General features: G+C 35.6%; 1 protein-coding gene across 1 annotated transcript in view; it reads right to left on the reverse strand.

Moving 5' to 3' along the window:
* The window catches only part of TTC8 (tetratricopeptide repeat domain 8), a 41,288-nt gene that overhangs the window by 14,595 nt on the left and 520 nt on the right, over positions 1–26,173 (reverse strand). The window contains exons 2-8 of the mRNA XM_033062615.2: positions 18,237–18,266; positions 15,571–15,691; positions 13,337–13,400; positions 13,023–13,182; positions 11,776–11,865; positions 8,043–8,087; positions 1,700–1,785 (exon numbers count right to left, since the gene is read on the reverse strand). Of these exons, the coding sequence (XP_032918506.1) occupies positions 1,700–1,785; positions 8,043–8,087; positions 11,776–11,865; positions 13,023–13,182; positions 13,337–13,400; positions 15,571–15,691; positions 18,237–18,266 (596 nt within the window). The remainder of the gene's footprint in view (positions 1–1,699; positions 1,786–8,042; positions 8,088–11,775; positions 11,866–13,022; positions 13,183–13,336; positions 13,401–15,570; positions 15,692–18,236; positions 18,267–26,173) is intronic.

The raw sequence follows: 26,173 nt of genomic DNA on the forward strand, positions 1-26,173 counted from the left end.
CTCCTGCTCTTAGAACAGATGGTAGAAAATGAGCAATTAATGTCTCAACTCTACCCAAACAGTTTCAGACCAGAATTTCCTCACCCATGGTAAAGATCCCACTGGTAGTCTCCCCTGTGTATGAACATCACTGAAGTCTATTTCATCTCAAAGGCATTTATTTTGCATAATTACAGTCAAATGTTTTGCACTAATTGATAAAATCTACATAACTACAAATTAAGAGGTCTGTGCAATTTCAACAACAGAAAATGGCACACTTTCTCATACACAAATTACCTTTTGTTTCCTTCAGCCAAAGAACACGTATTTGCTGAAGAAATGTAAAACACAAACAGAACAAGCCAGCTAAAACAAAGAAACACAGCCAATGGGGGCATAAGGTATTTTGGGATCCTGGAAGTCCATGCACCTGCCTGGATGCATTAATCTCTATAACATCATCCATAAAAATCCTGAAAATAATGAATGACCTTAAGCTCACATATTGGGTTTGCATGAGAAGGTTTTGGTAGCTGGGGGATTCAGGAATGGCTTCTATGAGAAGCTGACAAGTCTCAGATGTGTGACAGAGCCAATGCCAGAGGGCTCCAAGACGGACTCACAGCTGGCCAAGGCTGAGCCCACCCATGATGGTGGCAGTGCCTCCATAATCAGCACAGGAATAACATGCAGGGATAATGCATTTTAGAAGGAGATAAAAACAGTACAGTGGCAGGCAGAGAAAAGAGTAAAAGCTTGTGAGAAGAGCTCTGCAGACACCAAGGTCAGTGCAGAAGGAGCAGGAGGAGGTGCTCCAGAAATTCCTCTGCAGCCCTTGGTGAAGACCTCGGTGAGGCAGCTGTGCCCCTGCAGCCCATGGAAGAATAAGAGAATGCAGAGATCCACCTGCAGCATGTGAAGAGATCCATGCTGGAGCAGGTGGATGCCTGAAGGGGGCTGTGACCCCATGGGATGCCCTTGCTGGAAGCTACTCCTGGCAATATCTGTGGCCCTGTGGAGAGATGAGCCCACACTGGAGAAGGTCTACTAGCAGTGGTGGGGGACTGGGGGGACTCATGCTGGAGCAAGGGAAGTGTCAGCAGTGCTTCCCCTGAGGAGCAAGGAGCAGCAGAGACAAACTAGCTGCAATCTCCATTCCCTGTGCCCCTGTGTTGCTGGGAAGGGAGGAGTTAGAGAAAATAGGGAGTGAAGTTGAGCCCAGGAAAAAGGAAAGGGCAGGTAGTTGTTTTAAGAATTGCTAATATTTCTCATTATCCTACTCTGATTTGATGCTTGTGTATGGGGGTGCCAGCCTGAGGCCTCAGCATATGTAATTCTGACGGCAAGTGTCTAACATGAATATTTTATTCTGTATTATTTCATCAATCTGAAGCCCTCATTGACAGGTTATTTCTCAAACTAATACTGTAATATTTATTTTATGTGGTCTGTTTTAACAATAGTTCTTTTGCATTTATTGACTGACTTTTCAAATAATTACTTTGAAATCCATTAACAAAGGCAAAATTGCAACTAATGCCTTTATCTCAAGCAGTGGTCTCTCTGTACATTAAAGGAGATTCAAGTGCAAGCACAGCACTCTCCAGCAAAACACTTTCTGAGCTATTTCTCTCTGTTCAGCATTGCCCAACACACCCAGCAGTACAGGTCCTGCACTCACAATCACTCGCTACAGAAGAAATGAACAATGGCTTACCTATAGTAGCACTTTCCAATTTGGACTTTCCACCACCAGTCCTTGAACTGTGCGTGTTCAGTGGCAAGGGCTGCCAAATCTAGAGCCTTCCAAAACAAACCCATCATCTCAAAATTAATGTTTACACAAAGAAAACACAGTAAAGATTTTTGTGAAGAGAAAATTTTGAACAAAAGTCAGCTAACTTGAGGTGGAGGCACTGCTTTTTGTTTATTACTTTTATAGTTCAGTGCATAAAATAGCTGAAAGGATTATTTGTCCCTATAAAGATAAGCACTATGGTTTCTTCTAAATCAAAGAGAAAATTGAAAATTAATTTGATCAGACTCCTGCAGTGCCACTTCAGAATTTTCTGTTTGTTTAAGCACAAACACTTCTTCCAAGCTTCCCATCCTTTTTCAGTAAAAGTTGTTAAAACCAAGTAAAAATAAAACTGAAATAAAGAAATAAGTCCAGTGAGATTGAAATACTGTAGAAATTTTCACCTCATTGCTAATACCAGGTTGCCATCACTTCTGGAAACTCTCAAATGTGTACAATAAGAAATACTACTACCTTTAAAAGGTCTGTAACGTAAACAATTATTTTATTACAGGAAAAACAGAAAAATATTCTAAGAAATAGATATCTACTGAAGACAGCGGAGGTCTAAAATCTCTTTTGTCTGGTGTGCTGGAAAAGCAGGTAAGCTAATCAGTGTGATATGATCAGTCACCATAGCCACAAGCTGTGGCCTTTCATGTTCTAGCTATAATTTCAACACCTCTTAAAGCAAATATAAGGTTTTTTTGCACCACAAACTACCATAGAAGCACTTGTGTTTATTCATTTATTTTTTTTAATTTCATTTTGTCTCAGAACATATCAAAGCCATATTATGTTTGTTATATTTTCAGGATATCATCAGAAGTAGGGCAAAAAGCTTTAGTACAGAGTTTTTATAATAAAGAACTGACCTTTCTTGCCTACTTTTTTGGTAAACACTTTGCAGACCACAGAAATCAGAAACAAGTTATCTATTAGGAACAACATGCAAAAGTTCTGTGCACCAGTCATTCAGTAGCAGAGAAAAAAATAATTCCAGGAAAAATTAATCTGAATCTTGAAATGCTATAAGAGCCCAATTTAGTGACATCTACACCTATGCTGGATTCCTGTCCTTTCTGTTAGCAAAATGAGGCTGCAAGTAGTCAGTGGGTTTAGATCTGACATAATGAAGAAAAGTCAGCAGAGCTATGATGATTTAGACAAGTAGCTCTCTTTCGGCTTTGTGAGAAAGAATAATTCGTTTGCTGTAGCAATTCAGGATTAGTAGTTGCATCGGTGCTGTCTCTAACAGAAAGGGACATCTGTCATTCCCTGCCTCTGTGACAGGAGAGAGAAAACTCAGGTAAATTTACAACTCTGAATTCACTGTTTCTTCAGGTTAGGTGGAATTCTTGAAGGCCTTAGACAGCAGCCCTTACCTTGGTTGCTCTTTGTTTCTTAATGTCTTTGCAAATTGCCCAACAAGGCCTTTGGATGCTACCACAATAACGGGGCATAAGCTTGCTTCAAGACAGAAATTGTGCAGATACCCTTCCAGACAGATTCGTCCTTTCATATAAAGATACATAAGCAATTTTGTCCCAGTACTGGAAAATCTGAGGAAGTAGTTGATGTCAAAACATTTACAAACGTATAAACAACATGGGCAACTGTCAAATACCACACCTGCTTGTAACGCAGCAGGAGCAGCCACTCCAGAGGAGTAAGGATCATACTGCAAATGTTGTGCCCCAAAGAGCTTTCCTCGGAGCTCTCTGATGGCAAGGGCTCAAGGAGGACTGAGTTTCAGAAAATTATCTCTTCTGTAGCTACACATTCAGGTTTCTTTCTGGTACCCTAATTGCTTCTGATAACTATTTGATGCAAGGTTAACAATTTTGGCTGTGATTGGAAAATGGGAACTAAGACTGCTTCAGGCTTAGTAGACAGTAGTATCAGCAGTTTATCTGTCAGTGCAGATCCTGAACTCTTCCTGGGATCTCCTACTAACATCAAGAAACACAGCATGACTTCAATTTGAAGTTAGTTTATTAAATTCAATCCAGTTTTTATATTTTCCAGTTAATGAAAAAGGAAAGGAGTAGGAAGATCCTGATTCTGATACTTTACAAGCAATTACAATAACTTCAATCAAAAATTACTACCAAAGTTACAAATACTTCTGAAAAGTGTTTGCCTGAGAAGGCTTTGTGCATGCTAACAGTTAAAAACTTCTGTTGGTATTACTAAAAAAATCTTTTGACAATCTGGCCCTTGAAATTTTAGTAAATGGATTAAAATAGTCTTTTAAAAGTAAAAGCTTTCAACTTGCCATGTCATTAACAACTGCTAGCATATTTAAATTTCAGTTTGCTGCAAATTTTGGGTTTTTAATTGTACAGTTTGGGTACAAATCAATGTTCAATCTGCACAGTATGTTAATTTAAAACCAATCCATAAGAGCAGTAGTGATATGCCTGTCCTGCACTCCTGTGTGTTGCTGGACATTGGTGTACCCATACTAATAACTGAAAGGGAAAAACAGGAAGGATTTTGGAATTGGCAGATACTGAATGCTCTTTTAAGGATTTTTAAATTGTAATACACAAATCAGTTTGAAACGCTTCTTGTCTGAAAGTTTTAATAAACTTTAGGATATAACTCATCATCTGGACATACTGATGAGCTGAAGTTGTTATTGTCTAGAGCACTGAGCATATCAGGAATGCAGAGTCCATTTCAACAACAGTCTTAACCCTGAGTAGCTTTTCAGAACAAATTTATTTTACTCTCAGTTCTTATGTTTGTGCAAATAAAAATGTTTTAAAAATCCTGATACTTGATGGATTTTCTGCTTCCTTTAAAAAAACGTTTTTCTTAAAGAATGAAAATTAATGTAGACTCTTTAATTGTATTTAGCATGATTCTGAGTTTCTTTTTCACCATTACTTTCCTTAGCTGAACAGTATTATAACTAAGACTTCCAAACTATCTACCAGCTGTAATGCAGTACAAAATAGCCTGTAGGGTTGTGGCAATTTACTATTATATTGCAAAATTAAATTGGTAAATGTACAGTTATTTGAAACAGTAATTTCATACAGAGTATTGTATGCACCTAGAAATTAGATAGATGGAAACAATAGTGAGCATCTGCTGCTTCTTTCATGTGCTGTTGAATAGCAGTCATTTTCCCAGCAACAATTATTGACTAAAGTCTTATTTGTAGAAAATCAACACCAGATAGTCTGTAAGATAGCTGAGGAAATTACATTAGCCATTGCCAATTTAGCACCATTTATTTTGGTGAGTGTCTTCTGGATTTCTCTATTTTGTAGATTACAATAATTCCATTTAAAATAGATTTCTATCAGAGAGTATAAACTACTAAGTATTGAGAAGAATTAAAGAAAATTGAGATGTTGTGACTTCTGCCCACAAGTATATATTGTACAATCTTTGTGCTTCCTCAGGACAAAGTTTTTGTCATCATTACTCACCTGTGAATAATGGCAAAATACAATGCCACGGTCTACCAAAATAAGTAGCAGCAGAACTATTTCTCAGTAAGTCTTTGAAACTGCCCTGCTCTTACAGGATTTAGCCCATAAAATGGCTTTTAGAAATAGCTCAAAAAGTTATTAAGTATATGTGCTCAAAAGGAAACAAGTCAAGAGCAATAATGGATACAGAAATAGTATTTTCTTCAGACAAGGGTTTAATTTTTCATTATATAAGACAAAAGACTTTTGAATATATTTTCAGGCACTGAAAAGCTCAGTGCTTCTCTGTTCTTGCATACCCACGTTTCTGATAATTGATAGATTACAGATATATTTAGTTTTAATTTGAACCAATTTCCTCACACTATTTATCCAGTTGAATGCGCACTGATTAATGGCAATTCTCTACTGAAATTGCTGAGTCTTTTTTCTTTCTTTCTATACACTGGTTGAATATGAAACAGAAATAATAAAACTTCTTTTGTTTCTCAAATAATAATGCAAATGAGAACGGTACAGACTGTTCCAGTTCAGCACAGTGACAAAGAAAGGATATTGTCACTACTGCTTTGTGTTTTATTTGCAAACTGCAAGAAGTGGTATTCTATCTGTGTAGAAAGCCCCAAGCAAAGACTTTTTAAATTTAAGTCAATTTCCCAGGCTTAAAAGCCTTTCAAGCTCTTTCATCTCATCTCATCTCATGCAGAAAAGTGTTGGGTTTTAAGAATGTCCATCATCACAGAGCAGCAGGAAATACAAAGATGTAAGAGATGTCAGTGAATGCTCTAAAAAATGATCAAGCAAGAGTCAGATCAACTTTTAAAAGTTAACATATGTGCTGTTTCTCTGAAGAACCCTAAGTAACCAAATTCTTTTCAGGGAGATGCAAGATATTGAAGTTGTGAAATGCCATTGCTAGGAGAGGTGAACAGTGATACAGCCACATTTTAGCAGACATGGAAGTTTTTCCTTTTTTTTTAAGAAAAATTAATGCAGATGAGGTTCAAAAGGAAGGGGGAGCAGTTTGGAGAATGGAGTTATTTTGAAAATGGTGTAGAAAGCACATAAGAAAAGTCAGTGAAAGCAAATGAGAAAAAATGAACTGAACAGCTAAAACATATCTCTTCAGAGATACACATTACATTATAAAGATACCTCATTATGTCATATGTGTGATTTCAACTCCAAACACTGATCTCTGTCTCATTACACAGTAAATGATGATAATTAAGCTGACACCGCTTTGCTCAGGTGGGTAAAAACATATAGACAGAGCTTTTTCTGCAAGAGTGATTTGGGATTCTCAGCAAGGATTTCAAAATACATGCAGTACAGTGCAATAACATCTTCCAATTTTTTTCTGGAGTCTTTGGAGAATTACTTGCGTTATATGAATCTATGTCTAGCCTACAGATCCTGCATGTCCTTAAAGTGTAGGCACATATAGCATCATATCAAGTGACACTTTTATTCTTAGTGAACTGGATTTTCAGTAACAAACAACAATTCTTAATTACTAGTGGGTTAAAATCCAGGTACTTCTTTCATATTCAGTATTGGATAGGTAAATATTAATTTCTGTTTCTCTCTGACATTTCTGACACTTGTACTTACTGTTTCAATGATATTTTGGATTAATAGTGAATTACAATTCAATCCTCTTAAAAGAATGCTATGCAATAAATTGACAGTGTACAACTATAATCATTTGATACTAGATTAAAAAGCTTCACATAGCAGTACATTTGGAAATTATTAGGAGCTATATCAACAACAGCAAAGTATTTTTGGTGTGTGTTATTGATTAACTGGAGAGTTTAACTCCAGTTCTAATTGCACACCAGCTAGTAGTATTGCAGAAAGTTCATTAATTGTTTAGTCAACTATGCATTATTAACAATAACTTCTTTCAAACAAACTTGAACATTGTGATTCCATTTCAACTGGGTGCATGTATCTAAGATAGCAATGAAATACATTGACACTTTATTAATTCCATAAAGAGATTCTTTCCCTGCGTGAACTGCCATAAAACCTCTGCAACGTTTATTCCTTTCTGACAGCTTAAACAATATGCACCCAAACTTGGTTTTTCCCATTCAGTGCAGTAACATAAGAACCACAGAAGAAAAATTTTGGATAGGTTAAGAGGGAAACTATAATTAGGCAAATATTTGAAGAATAAGTGTTACAGACAATTGTATGGACAGCATAATCTTTCTCTTGATATCACAAAACAAGTCAGCACTACAGATTTACCTTTCTAGAAAAATTATCCAAAATCCTATTGATATTTATTTTTATGTAGTTTCACCAAATACATTTTCTTTCTATTCACCCAAATGCCTAAGCAATCATCTCAGGAGTACAAAATGTCAAATGATGTTCAACAATACCTGTTTTGTCAGGTATTTTCACCTTCCTCTGTTAATGGAAAGTCTTTTGTAACTTATACTCAAACCTCATGATTCTGAACTTTCTAGGCAGTTCAGATACCACTCAGGTTCCAATAAATTCCATTAACATGAATCCATTACATTCAGAGACTTTTCATATTGATAGCTGAGAGACCCAGTTTTAAGAATTACAATGTTGCACTTCTCAAAAAAGATAGCAATCCATATCTTTCTACTTGCCAATTATCATTCCTGACTATCACCCCCGTAAGAAAGGATTTCTTCATCTTAAATAACTATTAATGTTCCACTTCTGCACTTGTGATGTTATACTTGGAATCCTAGTGTAGCAGAATACTGACAGAAATAACTGCATCAAACATAATAACATCTGAAAATGGAACATGAGTTACTTACATTTTTTATGTCATTTTCATGGTGAAAGATATATTCAAACAATGCCTGCAAGAAGAACATTTAAAACATTGTCACATTTGATGAGAAAATTTGATAATATTCTTTTAGAAGAATACAGAATGCTGATTATGCTAAGCAGAAATTAATTCTTTGGGAAAACAATCACATTCATACATAAAAAATGTTGACATTTACATTTATTTAAGACTCCAATAGACAAAATCTAGAGATTTGCTACATTATCATCACAGAAAAGCATCTTAATTCCTAATTAGTTGCAAAAGATTTATGGAATTGCCTCTTATCCTTGGAGCTTAACATCACTTTAAAACAAAAAAGGCAGCTATAACTTGAAAGTGAATATATATTCAAGAATCTGGTACCATTTTAATGACCTTTTAACTGTAAAATCAACAATCGGTGATCTAAAAAAAGCTTTTTGCAATGGACACTGAGGTGCTTATGTAGTGCTAAACCTACTTAAAAAAACACAGGTTATTAAGAATGCAAGCTGAGCAAATTTTGCCTTCAGATAAAATTTTTTTTAATCTCTACAATATTTTGGGATCTATGAAGTAAAAAAATATTTTAGAAAATTGTTTGCAAATTATAAATAAATGCTAATAATATTGTGCTTCTGAAACTCAAACACACCATCATAACATCAAAGCTTAAAGAAGTCACATTCATAACCTGTGCTATGGTTAACTGCTTAAAAGCTCACAACAATTACACAGCAAAACAACTGCAGCTTTGTTTCCTCCAGTATAAAGCTAATTAAGTCATACTACCTCGTAGCTCTTCTGCACTAGAATATTAGATGAGTATATATCAGGTAATGGGGGTGGCATTTTCAGTAAATAAAATGACATTGAAAAATACTGGATAACTAAGTGAAGATTGGAAGCCTCTGTTCCCAAAAATCTATTATAGGTGCTAGTAACACAAGGTTATTGAGCTGAACCTTAACCTTTCTCTGTATCCAAATCCCAAGTCTTAATTGCTTCAAAAGAACAGAATGTTTTTCTAAATTCATTTAATTCATTCTAAAAAGCCAGGAGAAAATATTGCCCTATAAAGAAAGAAATAGAGAACAAGACCTCAGTCTCCTAAAGGCTTCCATGACCCTTCTGCCAGATTTTCTTAGACAAAATTATTAAAATATTTACCTTCAGGAAACTACAAAATTACTAATGAACTGTAAGTTGTGAGGAAAATACACCACAACCTACTTTTCTTCTAGTTTCAGTCAGAATAGACTCTGAACAGATGATTAAAAGACATTAAAGAATTATAAATAGCAACACATTTATAAGGAGCTTAGAATAGGTAGATAAGAAAAGAATGGACAGTAAAGAAGTAGTGGAACATTTTCTCCTCTAGTTCAATAACAGAAAAGCATTCAGTAAAAGTGTGTAAATCTAAAGTGACAAAAAAGATGTTTTCTTGCACGGCTGACATGAGGAATTTACTGCTGTTATGCACAGACTCTGACCTTCAAAAGGATTTAAGTGACTGAACAGTCACTTGGATAAAAATATCTAGAGTTATCTTAATAAGTCTATTAAAAATTCACAAGCTAAAAAAGAAAGCTTTCTGTTTCATACCAGAGAATGGTTGCTAACTGGGATTTACCAGAGGCTTTCTCTGGTGACAGGTGATATCTTACATGTATACCATGGTATTAAGGCTAATGTTAGTCAAAGAGAAGCCACATTTCTGTATACTTCAAAACACTGGAAAACCTCAGACAGATAATCTAACTTCATAAAGATACAGTGAGGCTAACACATAAGGAAGAAATATGTAGGAGGTATTCATATACAAACATTAATAGACTGGCTAATTATGTGAATTCATCAACTGCAAGGTTTATCACCTTTATGCACTGGGAGAGGCAACAGCTCAAAAAGTTTCAAAACTTTGATCAATTATTCTTAACAGAGAGTGCAGTCTGCATTCTCACCTCCTGCTCTGGCTTTAGCCTTAATGCTGTTTTGTTTAAAAAAAAGTCATAAATCTATGTAGCTCCAAATTTAACTTAGATCTTACATTCTGTGTGAAATGTTAATGTCATAATGTATTAGCTTCATAATACTGACAAGTACACTTGCTGCCTATGGATGTTTCTGTGACTGTTGATTTACATTTTTTGGCTTAAGCTTCTTTTCATATGAAACTGAAGGAAGACAAATCTGCCACAGAAAATGCTAATTAAAATCCAAAATTGTTAAAAATATGTATGTTTCTTATTCCTGAGAGCTGTTATTGAGAATATTTCCTCTGCAAGCTAACCTACCCATTTAAATAGCATGTAGTTAGCAATCACAATTAAAAGGTAGCTGTCTTTAAGCAGAAGAACTAAGCCTAGTTTTTATGGATGTTCCTTGTGCTTTTTAATCCTTCCCAGCTTTCTTATATTACCCCTGTTTCCCAGACTGATTTATAATAATGTGTCTGCTGGCTGATTGCCAGCAAGGACATAACTGGACAAAAGCACACAGCATCTTTCCAGTACTGATAATGAACTGATTTGTAACTGCCCTCAGATGTTAGTCTGGAAGTCTTCAATTACCTCACCAGACTAGAACTTAGTACATTTGATAACTATTCCTCTGCCTAGTTTGGTTAAGAGGCCAAGAGACAATGATGCAAGTAGTGGGTGAAGGGTACAGTGCAATTACACAAGATTTATTTCCTTTCAAAATCACACTGAAATGCAACGCCCTACATCAGATCAGGCTTTAAAAAGCAAAGAAATTTCCCGGTTGCTTATGAAAAACTGTTAACCAAAGTTTTTGACTGGAAGAGCTATTTCCACCAGCACATACTGCCAGTCTTCTTAACAATGCTCACCATTATGTTTCCCAAAACAGACTGATTCATACTGGTTTGTTTACCTTTAGGCTGAGAGCCAAATACAGCCCCCTAGAGTGTTTGATACCTTGTGCTCCCTAGAGATAATGCTTGATTTGTTGTGCAAAATGAGCACTTGGCCTCAGCCCAACAGTTGCTTTTTATGAACACACTATGCACAGAAAACATGTTCAACCACACAGCTAACTGGTTGTGTTGGGGAAAGATTCAACTGAAAGGCAACAGAATGACAAATCTTCACACAACTTTCAGCTCTCTGCCACTTAGAGCTGAAACCTGTAAGTTGAGCAGACAACCTGGAAAAACCTGTTCTATTATCAGATAGTTTTATTGACCATCAATCAGACGATCTTAACTGAAAATGAAGAAGTATTCTGAACAAAAAATGGTACCTTTTTATATAAAAAGTGTTAACTCATGCCATAAAAGCAAAGGAAAATATCCAAACATTGTGAACAATTGTATGCCAGGATTGCCATCTATTTGTACACCGAACCGTATTTCCAGACATTAAGGAAGGTTCTGCTGGCTTTTTTGCTCCTGGCCTCTTTTTTCCTTTTTTTAGTTGCCTGTTATCACTCCTAGATCCACAGCTCAAAGTTACTTATCAGTGGAATATTTTTTTCCTATAGGAATGTTATTCCTAGCTTATGCTTTCACCGTAACCTCTTTAGACATACTTTCAATTTCAAGTCTGGCAAACACTATCAAAAGGTGAGTAACACACTATTTTTCTGAAGTTAGTATCTAAACCACTGTTCATCGTTTTTATCCCCAATCCCACACACAGTTATATTGGAATGACACCAGCAAACAAGAAAAAGGTATCACAACACTAACTAAAATTGTTACATACCTTTGCCAGTTTGGGTTTCTGAGCATATTTTGATAAATTCAGTCGAGATAGATTTATGAAAGGGCCATCTGGATTTGTTAACATTGAAGCCTGAGGAGGAAAAAAGTTTTTTAAGTGGGAAGATCCCCTACACTTTTCCTGAAGATTTTCAAAATATTATTAGTATACAAAAAACCACCAAAATTCCAAATGAAACATTTCTAGATCCACTGCTCTACTGTGCAGTACAGACCCTTCTTTTCTGTCTCTCCCCACTATTTCCATACAGTGCCTAAGCACGTAGCTTGGTAGTTGGGATACAAAACCAAAAGAAATCTTCAAAAAATACTTAGGAAGATTAGCTCTTACCTGCAATTGTGAGAAGATGCCTCATTTTGCCGGTAATGTGATTTGAATATGTATTACATATTCATGCTGCTTGCAGTTTATTAATTTTGCCAAGGGAATGGGATAAATTAGTATAGACTATTCTCCTTATTTTTTGACACTGAGTGGTTAGCAATTGTTTTGTAGTAGACACTTATGGTGAAATCATGTCATAGTCTTTGCATGGTCTTCCATGAATAAAAACATGTCTCAAGAAGTCTGTGAATTTGGAATTTATATGAATCCTGGTGAAACTGTGAATTTATGTACAGTAATTTCACGATTATAAGCCACACCATTTTGACTAAAATTTTGGTCCAAACCTGGAAGTGCAGCTTATATTCCAGAGCAGCCAATATATGAATGAAGTACAGAAATTTGCCAATCCGGAAGTGCGAGCCCGCAGCAGCCCCACACCGAGCAGCACCCACACGGCTCCGGCGGCGGGGCAGCGCTGAGCCGAGCCCGCACAGCCCTGAGCCAAGCCAGTAAACCCCGTGATCCTGCAATTCTGTTACTAATTGGCAACTCTGTGAAAGTTGCACATGGATCCTCGCTGCGAATGAAAGTGCGGCTTGCAATCCGGTACGGCTTATTTATGGACAAAGAACGAAATGTTGCCAACAGCCGGAAGTGTGGCTTATAATCAGGTGCAGCTTATAATCGTGAAATTACTGTAATTTTTTATATATAAACAGACTAGCAAATGCACAAGAAGTTATATTTTCAAACTGTATTTTGAAAATAATTTTTAAAAATAAAAATATTTGCCTCGTTCAAACTTGAGTTTGGATGCAGCATTTAAGTAAACTACAGTGTCATTGTGCCAGATACTGTGACCAAGAAATCTTTCAGTCTGGGAACAGAGGCAAGCAACTCACCGTGCCCGGCCTGATGTATCCCCCAGAAGCACTAGTGATTGGACGAGCTGTGAGAGCTGTTCGAGGTGTTCTGATTGCCTGTTCCATGGTGCTTGGCCGTCCACCCTGCGTGCTGGGTCTCACAAATCCTGTAATAGGTCTTCCTGATTGAGTTACTGGCCTGAAGATGTTAAGTACATTATCCTTATGTTAAGCGGTATTTATTGACAGGGAATTTAAACAGTTATACCCGAAACATATAATTTTCAGAAGTTCAGGTTTATGATTTGTTCACTTTTAACTTGTTACATTTTTACAAATAGACTATCACATACCTAACAGCTGGGCTGGGGCCTCCACCTTGGCTAGTTCCAGGAAGTTTCAAAGATGTTCCCGGTCCTACAAAAAAAGACCATTTTCCACTTCACTTTGAGATATTACTCCCTTGTCCAGATGACTTCATACACGATTGTGTTTTATGATAAACAGTAAACCAGAAATTTCTTTACTTAAACTGAGAGGACAGAGAACTAAGCAAAGAAGACAAACCCCAAATACTGCATTCTACTACTGACAAATTGACAGACTGTTGAAAGAAATCTGCCAAACAACAAATATTGTTTTTTTCTTTCCACCTCTCCATCCTCTTCTCCATCCCACCTGGAGGGAGCGAACAAGTCCCTGTACCTACTGGGATTGACCCAACAATTCTCAAGAACATTGCAGAAACACCACACAGTGCTAAAGAAAGAAGGTTACTGAGACAATAGGACTAGGCTAACTTGAAATGGTATATTTTCTATCTGGTACCCAGACTTGAGTAAGTAAATCTAAACCTTCACCTACAGAGCAGATGGAGAATAGTATCTCATGACATTAGACCCTGGTAAGATCCCCACCTACAATTTAGAGCACTGTAAAGTGTGAGCTCATCCATATCCAAAGGTCATCGATGAAAATACTGAACCAGCTTGAGCCCAGGTCAACTGACAAAGAGCTCCCCTTCTCACATATTTCTGTTTTGACAGTGGATCATTAAGTATTACTAGGTCCTGCAGATAGATTCTCATTCACTGACATTTGATTGAGCAGTTTTTCTAACCTGTTAAGTGGATGTTGATGAGATGGTTCTAAATACTCAGTTAAAGGAAAAAAGATCACTGGATGATTTAATGACAGATTTAACTACTTTGGAAACACACCTTTGAAAATAACTTCATATCAGGTATACAATGTTCACAAAGAAGCAACAGGCGGAGTTATAGTTGCTAATTCCCCCTAAAGACAGGGTATACTGACAAAAGCTAGTAAATTTAATCATTTACAAAATACTGCAGGGGGTTCTCTATCTTTGGAAAGTTCTTATACTTTCTGAAAATTATATACTATCTCTGGCACACCTAGCAGATTTGAAGCACAAATAGCAAAGTCTTATCTCAATGATTCAGAAGTGTAGGTTACACTATAGTAATAATTTTCTTTGGTTTTGAAATCCAGAAAGTCACCTTTTTTCAGTTCCAACATAGTATGAATATATTTTTCCAGAATGTCTTATCTCTAAGTAGTATTCATCAAACTATTTTTCTTGGAAGATAATCTCTACCACAGGGGGCACAAAATCAAATGAAACTCTAAATTTTATTACTATGGTATTTTAAGACAGAAATATATAATTAGTTGATCACGATGTATATACACATCTCCAGTACTGCCTGATTGTGACTAAGCATGTAATGAAAATTTTAAAAAATGTAATCAGATAGATATGCAATTGCCGGCATCTGTACAGACAAGAAAAGCTTTTAACACTTCAAGTATCGTTCTGGTCTATGTCCAGTTCTTCCCTCGAATTCCACATAGCATGTGGTTGAGAGCCATACTTAAAAAGTTACATAAAAATTTCCATGTGGACTGTACTAAACAAACAGAGAAAAATACAAATAATGCCAAAAAAGTAGTGGAAAACAACTAATTATTATCCACTTGGAAGGAAACTGATGAAGCTGAAAAAGAATTGCATAGAAGAAATAATGGCAGAGCAGAAAAATTGCTCTATGAAGGAAGAGAAAAATGAAGTAGAGAAAAGCAGAAGAAAGAAAATCAATTCAGATAACATTTGCAGTGCATGAGCCAAAAGGTGATATCTGACTGTTGTCCACACTATAGGGACATGGATAAAATTCACAGTACACCGACGGCAGATTTTTTCTCTAGTTTCCCACACTGCCTAAAGAAGCCAGAAAGGAGCAAAAGAAATCAACACACCGATGGAAAAAGCAAGTGACCACTTGTATGCTCACTACATTTCCCCAAATGTAGAGGAAAAACTGACAAAACTTGATTAAGTGCGGTCTGAACTCTCATCTGACAGGCCTAAGTACTACATCAAGAACACATGGTGGATCTCAACATTGCCATGCAACCATAAAGGGATCTAAAATGCTTTTTGAACCAATACTAAATGCTATATCAGGTCACTTCTGTTTGTACTATTCTATGGTAGATGACATAAGGGATGGCTAAAAGAGTTCTTGTTATCTCAATGTATTTAAGTGAAAGTCAATCTTACGTGCAACTTGAGCAACAGCATTTTCATCCAGGATCATCTCTGCAATTCCTTCTTGATCCATATCAATTTCATCCACATACACCATTTCTGTCAAAGCTCGTGTTTTCAGGCTCCAGGCAGCCTGAATAAGGATAAGTAAAGAGTAAAATATCTTCAAGACATAAAGTAAATACTCTAATCAGCAATTTTACCATTTCTTTATTATTCATTTCACAGCTTGATTAGGCTTAAATAAGGTATTGACTTACAACAGCAGCTGAGTATATCCATCTGTCGGAGGTATAAAAGGGGACTAAGTCCTTTGTTCATAGCATCAGCTGTAAAACACTGTATAAATACACACCCTAGGCATTTCAGATTGTAAGAGTATTGGAATAAAAATTACATTGTATGTCTGAGGATAATGTGTGCAGCATGGAAAGGCAAGTATACCTCTAGCCTATGTGACAAGCTTTGTGTAGATTGCGAAGACAGTGGGGAGAAAAAAAAAAACCAAGAAAAATTAGTGGTAGCCATATAGAAATCCCAACAAAGTAAGTGCAGGTCCAACCACTTTGATAATTTGATATGCTTGTAATGTACTCATAGAACTGGCATGATAAAGGAAGTCACAAAACCAGTCTCCGATCTCCCATCAGATATTGAACAGATCATCACAAATTTTTCAGAGTAAAAATCACTGCCAAAATAATTAGATTTGTTTCCTTTCTAACACAGAGAACAGCAATCTGGTGGAAAAGCATATTTAATATTTGCTAACGAGACCTTTCAAAACAGAAACAGACTGATGCTATCAAAATAGAAATAAAGGTCAAACACATGGAAATGTTTTTTCCCTAAGTAAGAGGTACAAGAAGATCTGAAATTCAGGCTTATTTAATAATTTAAGTAATAATTTAATGAGCCACTTCTCATTCATCCTGTCTTTTCCTCTAGACTTCCCTTCTATGCAAATTTGTGTCAATCAAAAAGAAAGTGTATCTAAAGATGCTGAAATATTTAACTATTCATTTAAAATGTGTTTTGTTCCAAGCAGAAGTAAAGGAGGGCTTCAGCCAGCTGATTCAACCACAATTAGAAATCTTTATTCAAGAATGAAGAGAAGGAAATTCAGCAGGATGATCTGAATCTAGGCCAGACAGTCATAATCCAGATCTGCTTTATTTTCTTTTACTTTCTTCCCATGTAGTAGGATGACAGCCTTTAATTAAGGTTGAGATTTCTGTTAGATGTTCAACACCTTTAACGGTTTTTCATGATTCTATGAAGTATTTAGTTTGTTGAATTTTTTAATACTTTGATGGTACTCTGTTCTTTTCAAAGACATGTATATCTGCAGTCAACATAGCCATGTCTATACTGGGAATATTCTTCAATTAGAGCTCTTGTTTGGCCAACCACAGGCTAATTTCTTACCAGAAGTAAGAAAATCTGCCCATAGTAATGATCTTTTCCTGGAAATTGGAAGTAATTCCTTTACACTAATTTCTAATACTGAGGTCAGTTCCTTACATAGGCATAAGTGTATTATTGTGATTTTTCCACTAACTAAAATGTGAAAATGTGCTTTTAAAATCAACATGTCTCTGTAATTACTGGGCAAATATCTGTCATAAAAAAATAGATTCCTTAGGCATCTCTTCCAGTCTAAAGCTCCTCGTCCAAGGCTTCACAGCCAACAAAAAATTCAAATATCACACAGTACTATACAGTATACAGTATGTAAGTCTAAACTCCAGAAAGAAAAGTGAAAAAATATTTTTCACTCAGTTTGAGAAGTTTGCAACTGAATCAAGTATTTTCTTCTTGTTCCTGAAAAGTCCAAAAACCAAATTAAAAATATAAACTTAGTATTTAAATTTAAATGTTTTCTCTGAATATGAATAAACTTTTCTAAGAGGTTGTATACACTCAAGAAGATATCCTGCAGTGTATCAGTCAAACTATTCTTTATGTAAAACACCTTGCATGAATTCATGGAGTGTAATTAAAGACCTGTAAAATATGTTATGGAGCTGTATTTAAAGGTGCCATTTCACATTGCATTTAATCTCTTTCGACTGTGGGTTAGAGCCAAAAGATGCCATGACTTGCACAATATTATTCTTGCCAATGCAATAATCTAGAGCTAATGTGAGCTGAGTAAAAATTAATTAATTCCTCTCAGTCTTCTATCACTCATGCAAATCAACACCAAGCACCTAAAAGGCCACCAAAGTACACACAAGGTAGGCAGTGAGCCTGAGCTGCAAGAGCAGGAACAGCATGGATAAGAGCCCACCATGACATGCATTAAATAAAACATGAAAGTGAGCCCTAAGAGCACGAACATTGTTCTGTCTGTGAATACACATTGTTTTCTTCCTAATCTCATCTGCAGATGAAGGTCATTCAGTTCAAGGTAGACTCAATTTAGCTTTTAGAAAGCACTGAACTGCTGAATAAAGATATAGGAAAAATAAGAGAGAAATAAAATTCTATCAAATATAAAAGCTGCCCGCTCAAAATATCAAAAATCTTCCCCTTATCAAATGTAATGCCTTACCAATAACAACAGAAAAAATCATGCTATTGAGAACTTAACAACAAAACAACCACTATTCAGTGCATCAGAAATTCTTCCCAATTACTGCACCTAATAATTGCATTTATGGAAAGAACTTTACCTGAGACACAGTGTATTCAGAATCAAGCTCCTGAAAAGAGAGAAAATAGAAACTGAGGAATGGAAATGCCAAACAATAAAAACATCAATACAAACGCATTCATACTTTGTGACAACCTCATTTTGCACAAACATTTTCTCTCTGACACATATATCCAAATTTCCATTTTATTACATTATCTCAACTTACACCCATTATGAACTAATCAACGTTTTGCACAATGAAAGCAAATTTGCAATGAGCGTATCTTTCTGATACCTTTGCTTTCTTGCTTCTGCTGGATTATCCTAGCCAAATCTTAGATTAACATTCATGCATTATGAAGGTGAAAAATGATAGATTAAAAGAAAATGAACCTGGAAGATGTATGCACATCTCCTAAAAATTAACCAGATTATCACATCATAGTCTTTAGAATGCCTACTTAATAAAATCAATTTTTGCACACTTTTTTTAGCTGCTGCTGGTGATCACAATGATACCATTCAAGAAGACAAAAGAAAATTTCAGCCCTTTTTCATGGTACTTTTATGATGACAATGAGGTATTCATTGCATTTGGACACTAATATTGCAAGTGGAATAAATGTCAAATTAATAGCCTATTGCACTACCAAAAAACAAAAGAAAAGTGACCAGATTAAGTTTACTATAAGTGAAAAAGCTGGAGCTTGCATCTACTTGAAAACTTCTGGTAAAACTGAATAAATACTGATAGGAAGAAATGTAGGTTTATCACCAATTAATATGTAATTATCATGTTTACATACTACCCTTCTGTGCTTTTGCTGTTCACTTCCAGGGACTTGCAAGGAGTTTTTCCTAACGCATTACTTCAGTTTTAGACAAGGAAAGTGGGAGATAGATGTCACTTTCTCAAAATCATTATTAATCTTTTGTACTGTCAGATCATTTCTGTTCCTAGAGGCAGTGAAATATTTCTTGCATATCTGGCATTGTGTAAATCTATCACAAGCCAATTCTATCAGACTGATTATACAATATTCACAAAATTCAGACTATAAAGGGACTTCTGAAGGTCTCTAGTCCAAAGCCCTCAAAGCAAGATCAGCTATGAAGTCACTTGAGGATGCTCAAAGTCTTGTCCAATTGGATCTTGAAAACTTGCAAGGACAGAGGCTGCACAATGCCACTGGGTAACCTGTTCCATTGCTGACTATCCTTATCAAGAAATGTTTTTCTTCATACAAAGCCAAAGCCTCCTTCACTTCCCTGCATCATTGCATGAGGTGCCTGGTTCCATTTTCTTGATAACCTCCCTTTTATGTATTAGAAGGCTGCTATTAGATCACACCAATATCTTCTCCCAGCTCAAGCACTGCCCTGCTGCTGGTTTGCTTTGCAGCCAAGACACAGAGCTGCCTTCTATTCCATGGAGAATGGCCATGTCAAGATCACCCCTCTGTAGTATGAGACATTGGTCTACTTTCAATTAGAACATTTGTACTCAGTAAATTCTGTGACAGCAGGGACCTGGAATATTGGTGAAGGACATCTTCCTTCTGTAGTGTCCTGGAATTTGTGGCCTTTCAAGGACTGCATTTGAAGCCTAAAGTTGTTCACTAGTATCAGAATGCATAATACACCTTATATATTGAGTAGTCTGTGGAACTAGATATTAATTCAGGGATTAATCTCTATTGACTGTGACATACCTGGGCCTGACTAAGGCACTGAAACTGGGTTTTCATCTTAGTTGTATGATTAAATGAACTACTACAATTCTTTTATGTGTAGCAGATGTTTTCTGAAAAAATAAATATTCAGCTTTCTAAGTAATAAAGGACATTGAGATATGTCAGCCTGCATTTTATTCAGCCCATTGTGTCCGAGTATTGCAGTACATATGCAGATCATTTTAAGAACAGTAGGTGGTCTCCATACCATATGTGCTACAGTAACTAATGAAGACAAGTTAAGAATATTATGTCAACACTAATACAAAAATGCCTCGATGTTACAGATGTGTATCTTACTTGAGGCACTGTTCATTAGTTAAAAAATAATTTTAAAATCAAACAAATTTGCTTATGTTAGAGCATTTAAACTACCATAAAATTCAGAAATTCTATCCCTCATGATTTTGGCAAAAAGTAGAGTTGATCAATAATACTAAAACTATTGCACTCTCATAACTGTAGGTGAGGGTATGCATTGTTCATACATATTAATATATTGTTTCAGTTTTTGACAAGAAGTAACTTTAGATTTTAAATAACCCTCAAGCAAGTAACAAGACCCTCAGATTAAACAAATGTAAGGAATAACACAAATTACATTAAAATATAATATACTTTAACATGGGTGGATCCAGCAGTTGCTACACATGCAAGTAATCCACAGGAACTAGATTTTAAATAAAGAGTTCTTTGAGAGGATTAACAAATAGCATTGCCCTGTAAGCTTGTCTCTCAAAACAAAAGCTCAAATTTATTCTTCATTTACACGTATAAAGCCCTCTTGAAAGTCAAAAGATTGTGAAAGCAATGAAGGAACTATTTAATCCAGATCCCTAAATCCACTGAGGGCACTTTTTTATTAAAACGTAAAGTCAGTTTATTTGAATATCAAAAATACTTAGAATAATTACATCTTTTTTATGCTTATAGCCTGGAAGAAGGAATATATTACATACCTTATATTATTAATAAGATTTCATTCTACAACTTCAGGTGAGTATAATTTAATACATGCAAAATATTAAAATTATTATATTCTGAAAATGCTCTTCAAATGATTAAGAGCAGAAACACAGAAAAAGACCCCAAACCTTTACCAAGGAATAATGACTTCACCCAAAATGTCACTATTTTCAAGCATAAACTTACAGTCTCTTACACCAATAAGTGATTTCAGTTGAAGATGCTTTTCCAAATCAAGTTCAATGCCCATAAACATAACTGTGATAACTTTATTATGATCTTACAAAAACAAGTATTCAAATTAGAGCAGCTGAAAGTTCAACATGGAGAAGAATGGATGAATGCACAAAAGGAAATCCTCATAGAAGACCATTAATCAAGTTAAAGAAAGAACATCCACTATATGTCTATTAATCATATTAGGCATTTTATTTCTATTGTTAAACTAGAGCAGGCCTCATACATGGGTTCTGTTTATTGCCTTGAATCTGACATATGGAACACAAAGAGTAATCAGATTAGGTGATTAATCAGGATGATCAACAGAGACAGTCCTGGATTGTATTTCCTCTAGGTCATGCTATTACTATAAACACAGAAGACAAGGCCTGTTTGCTTCCAATAGGAAATAATAAAACTGAACACGAGTATTTTATGTATCTCTATGCCCAAATGCTAGTCACAAAAATACAGTTTTTACTTGTCTCAAGATAAGAATGTCAGCATAGAAGTGAATTCCACTATATTCCATTTATATTCTGAATTCTTAAATGAAGAAACGCACAGGATATTTTAGAGAAAAAAAATGCAATCTTCCACAAGATGTAACTCAGTAGCAGCTAATTATTCTTCTATCACAATGATATTTATTAAGAACTGTTCAGGAAAACTTAATTGATTTTAAAACATTTCAATTTTGTGTTGTTGTTGTGCTCTTTAAGAGTTCAAGATTTATAATGGCACAGTATTTGATACTGCTATGTAAGAATATTTCTGATCCATACCCAGTTAGCTAAAAGGTCAACAAAGTACTTTAAAAACCTCCTAGGGCTTACTGCATCTGGTGACAGGGTTCAAAGAGAGTTCTGCACCAATTAAGATAGACTCTAAATGTATGTACATGTGACTATTGACTGGATCATCAGTAAACTTATTTTTAAAATCTTTGTATCATCTTTTGCCATGTTCTTAAAGGAGAACTTCTTGTCATTATACTTGTGAAACAAACATATCCTGAATACTAAACTATATGGACAGTGAGTGGTAAATCAAGACATAGGTCAAGATACACTGGTCAAGAAAATTTCTTACTACATTTCTAAGTGTGGTGGCAAAAATGCAGTTACATCCAAGGCTATTGTAAAAACCTTGTTTCAGCAGCCCATAACTCTAGGACAGTGCTGCAGATGCAATGGAGCAGGAGTGGTGCTGTGATTTAGCAGATGAGCTGGGAAAAACGTGCAGGCTTTCACACAGGAAAGGCCATCCCTTTAGGCACGAACACACTCTCCAGTTAGGCATTGTTAGTCTCTTCCTTTACTTATCTGGTGCTACATGTCTTACAAGGGAGAAGGCCAGTTACCTGAGCACGAAAATGTTCTGACCTGTAAAAGTCACTCTTTAACTCAACCTGGGCATGTCTTTAAAGGACACCAGCTCCTGTAGCTTAAATTATATCCTAATGCATGCCGTTCAAAGAAGTGAGTCCCTGAACAGTGAGAGAGGCTACTGTTCCTACAAGACCCCTCTTTCCCTGGTTGCAGAGGTTGGAAAGCACATGCTTAGCAGAATATGGGACAAGAGGATAAGAACAGATGGCACAGTGATTACAGCCATTGAGTATTGCCTCGTGCTGAACAGCAGCTCACTTAATCCAAGCCTTCTGCAAGTGCTGTCATTTGTCTGTCTGCTTTTCTGGTGCCCAACATGGCATATCTTGGGTTTGATTTGCAGAAGTGCTACCATTAAGAGCCTGACCATTAAATCTGCCAGAACTGCTATTGTTTTTAAGCATTATAAACCACACTTACTGGTTTAGGTACTAAAAGTGATACATACTTTTAGGTAATTTGTCAGCTTATATTAAATATTACTAATGTAATTCACACATTTTCAGGTAGGTGGCTGAAGATGATAATAAAATTTCAATCAAAATATTTAGGAACTACAGATTTCATTAACATGCCCTTTCAAAATAACAGAGATATCAGAACTCAAAGTCAAACTGCCTGAGAATGATCCTGGATTCTCAGTTGATGTGGAAATAAAATAATCATAGATCACTTTTCCAATATTCACAACTGCAGTGAATTAGCTGATTCACTTTTATTAGAATAATGTAAAATAGGATTAGACTAGGCAATCCAGGAGAGTTAAGTAATATATGTCACTTATTTGAGTCTCAGTATTCAGCCTTGGATCTTAGTACCTTTCAAAGGTTTTAGAAAAATAACGATTTTATTAAACGCAAGGTGTATATGCTACCATCCATAAACATGATTCAATTATTCATTCTGCTGTATTAAGTAAGTTAAAAATAGTTTGTAAGGCTCCAAGGACATAAAAAACATATTCTTGAGGCATGTTACTACTTCCATTACTCCACCCCTGAAGTTTAACAGGGTAAAGAGGATAGATTGCAATCTGAAAGTAGCAAGTGTTAGAAAGTAATGAGGTGAAAGTGCAACAACATGGGTAAGGAAAACACCCTTACAAATGCGAAGCAACATAATAAAATAAATACAGGCTTATTTGAACAGATAACTAGAAAATATTAGGATTTAAAGTTTATTACAATAAAAAGGGTAAAATCTCAATATCATGAACACAGTTGACTGACAGAGAGAAATGCTGTTACATGTTAAGCTTGCCATGAATGTTATATTCTAATTAGAAAATAAAAAATGCTTTGATGAAGAGATTTTAGGTATAACATTTTTATGTTGAACTGGTTTGAGTTTGGTTCAAGTTGCACTCTTGAAAGTTATTTAACCAATTTATTTAAACCAATATTCTGGTTTCTGCAACCTGCTGTATCACAATGAACAGGTGGTATAAATAATGCTACACGTCTTCATGTAAGGAGCTGTGCTTTTTGTCTGGACTAACAGAGAGGAATGATGGAAAAGAGCTGTGTAGCCATTCCATTACACACCACAAATGCAGTATACTCCATCATCCTTCTGAAACAACATGCTGAATTTCCATTTATTTATCATCTCTCCACTCTAAATTGTTATTCCTTACATGAAATACTTCTATGGAAATCCACCTGGTGTCTACAAACTTTACTTTAACATGTATGTAATCTTTTCAGACAAAGACTGAAACATCCTGCCATGCATTTTTAAATATTATAAAGACTGACATTTCCTAATCTCAAATAGATATATTTTCAAATACTTTTAGAAGTCATTAATTCCTGCTTAAAATGAGTTCTTAATAAGGATTCCTCAAGAAGATTATATGAGGCAAGAACCAAATTAATCTTATTTCAAGTTTGCTTGTCTTCCATCTGAACTTTCCCATAGGTTTGAAATGTGCTGCTAAAGAATACCTTTTGCACACAAAACTGTGAACAGGAACACAGTTCTGAAATGAACATACTGAATTATAAAGTCTGGTCATTTGCATACAACTGTGGCCTGAAAATTTTTTCAAAGTAATGATGAAACTTGATCTTAAAATTCAGAGACTTCACATAAGACTTCTAAGAGCCTATGATTTGATCTGGTATAGACAATGTTCACAACACCACCCTTCACCACTTCTCAAAGGAAATTACCTTAAATGTTTTTCCCCTTTCATTCTTATAAAAGATGAAGCTCATAGGCTGGTGTGAACATTTCAAAGATTCAATTAGGTAATCAATTGTTTCTCTCAATACAGAATTTGGAAAAACTCTCTTAATTGCTGGCATATAAGGTCCTTGATCTCTAAGGAGAATGCATCCTTGTCTAAGAAAATAATGTAATTTATGTACTTACATGCTTCACGATGTGTAATCTATATTTGGAAGAAGGAAAACCAATTAGGATCTACACCAGAGAATCACAGAATGTGAAGGATTTGAAATGGACCTTAAAGATCATCTAGTTCCACCCTGCCCTTGCCATTGACAGGGACACCTCCACCAGACCAGGTTGCTCAAGGCCTTATCCAACTGCATCCTCCCACTGCTGCTTTGTTAATTTTCTACTAAGCATTTTTTCTCAGCCTCATACATCTTCTATTCCTTACCAGGGCTACTGGAAACAGCCCAGCAGAAGTTTGGAGCTGATATTTTATACTTGAGCTTAAGCACAGAGTAGAAATGAAGTTGTCTTTACATTCCCATGTTGAGATCATAGATTGAAAAATGTTTTACTCATTAAATACTTTATAAATTAAGAGTTACAGAAGCATTATGATCTTTACAACTTTTATTTACTGTTATCTGTGCTATTTCAAGAGTTTCTTGCACAAATCAAGTGTTCTTCCATATGCAAAGATCACATATATAACGACCCAATAATGTAAATACAAATAAATAATACAGCACTAGCATGGAACTAAAACTGAGTCCCATTTAGAGTTCAGGAATAATGTTCTTGGAATACTTTCTCCACTAAAAATGTTTCTGCTGATGGTTCCTTGTTTGTTTACAGTATAAAACATTTTTTAAAAAGAGTATTTTAAATATCTATCCTAAACCTGTTCAAATAATTACTGTGCTTTATATTTACACCCTTGTGTGATCATGCAGCTTTCTTTAAAGACCTGTCCTTTATGATAAAAAGCACTATGTTCAGGATCCTTAAAACATCTGTCTATAGGATGCTTTGAAAGACTTACAAATTTACTGTAAAGTGTTTAAGTCTGTTCAATTACTGTTTTTAAAATACGGCGTAAAAAATGTTTACATGAATGTAAACATTAATCCAGAAACAACTTTCCCAAATCCTGTGCTTTTACAGAAGGGTGAGAAAATATGTAGGCATTGAAAAACGTGTCCTACGTTTCCAGAGACTCTGCAGCTGGAAAAAGAGCAAAGAGAGAGAGATGCAAACGTCTCCTGACACGAGGTAGGGCTCGTAGGTAAGCTGAGCTAAAATCCAAGTCTCCTAACCTCATGTGATTTGGTCCATACAGCAGCAATGATATCTCAACATCAGTATCAAATCAACAGAACATCCCTAGCAGATCTGATTTTTAATCTCAGCTTTTCTTTCTTTAACTCCGCAAAACCTTCAGTGTGTTAAAGTTCTCGTTGCGAAGAGCCTGGCCCGTACAGCTG

Source organism: Catharus ustulatus, chromosome 6 (assembly GCF_009819885.2).
Source record: "Catharus ustulatus isolate bCatUst1 chromosome 6, bCatUst1.pri.v2, whole genome shotgun sequence".
Classification (NCBI taxonomy): domain Eukaryota; kingdom Metazoa; phylum Chordata; class Aves; order Passeriformes; family Turdidae; genus Catharus; species Catharus ustulatus.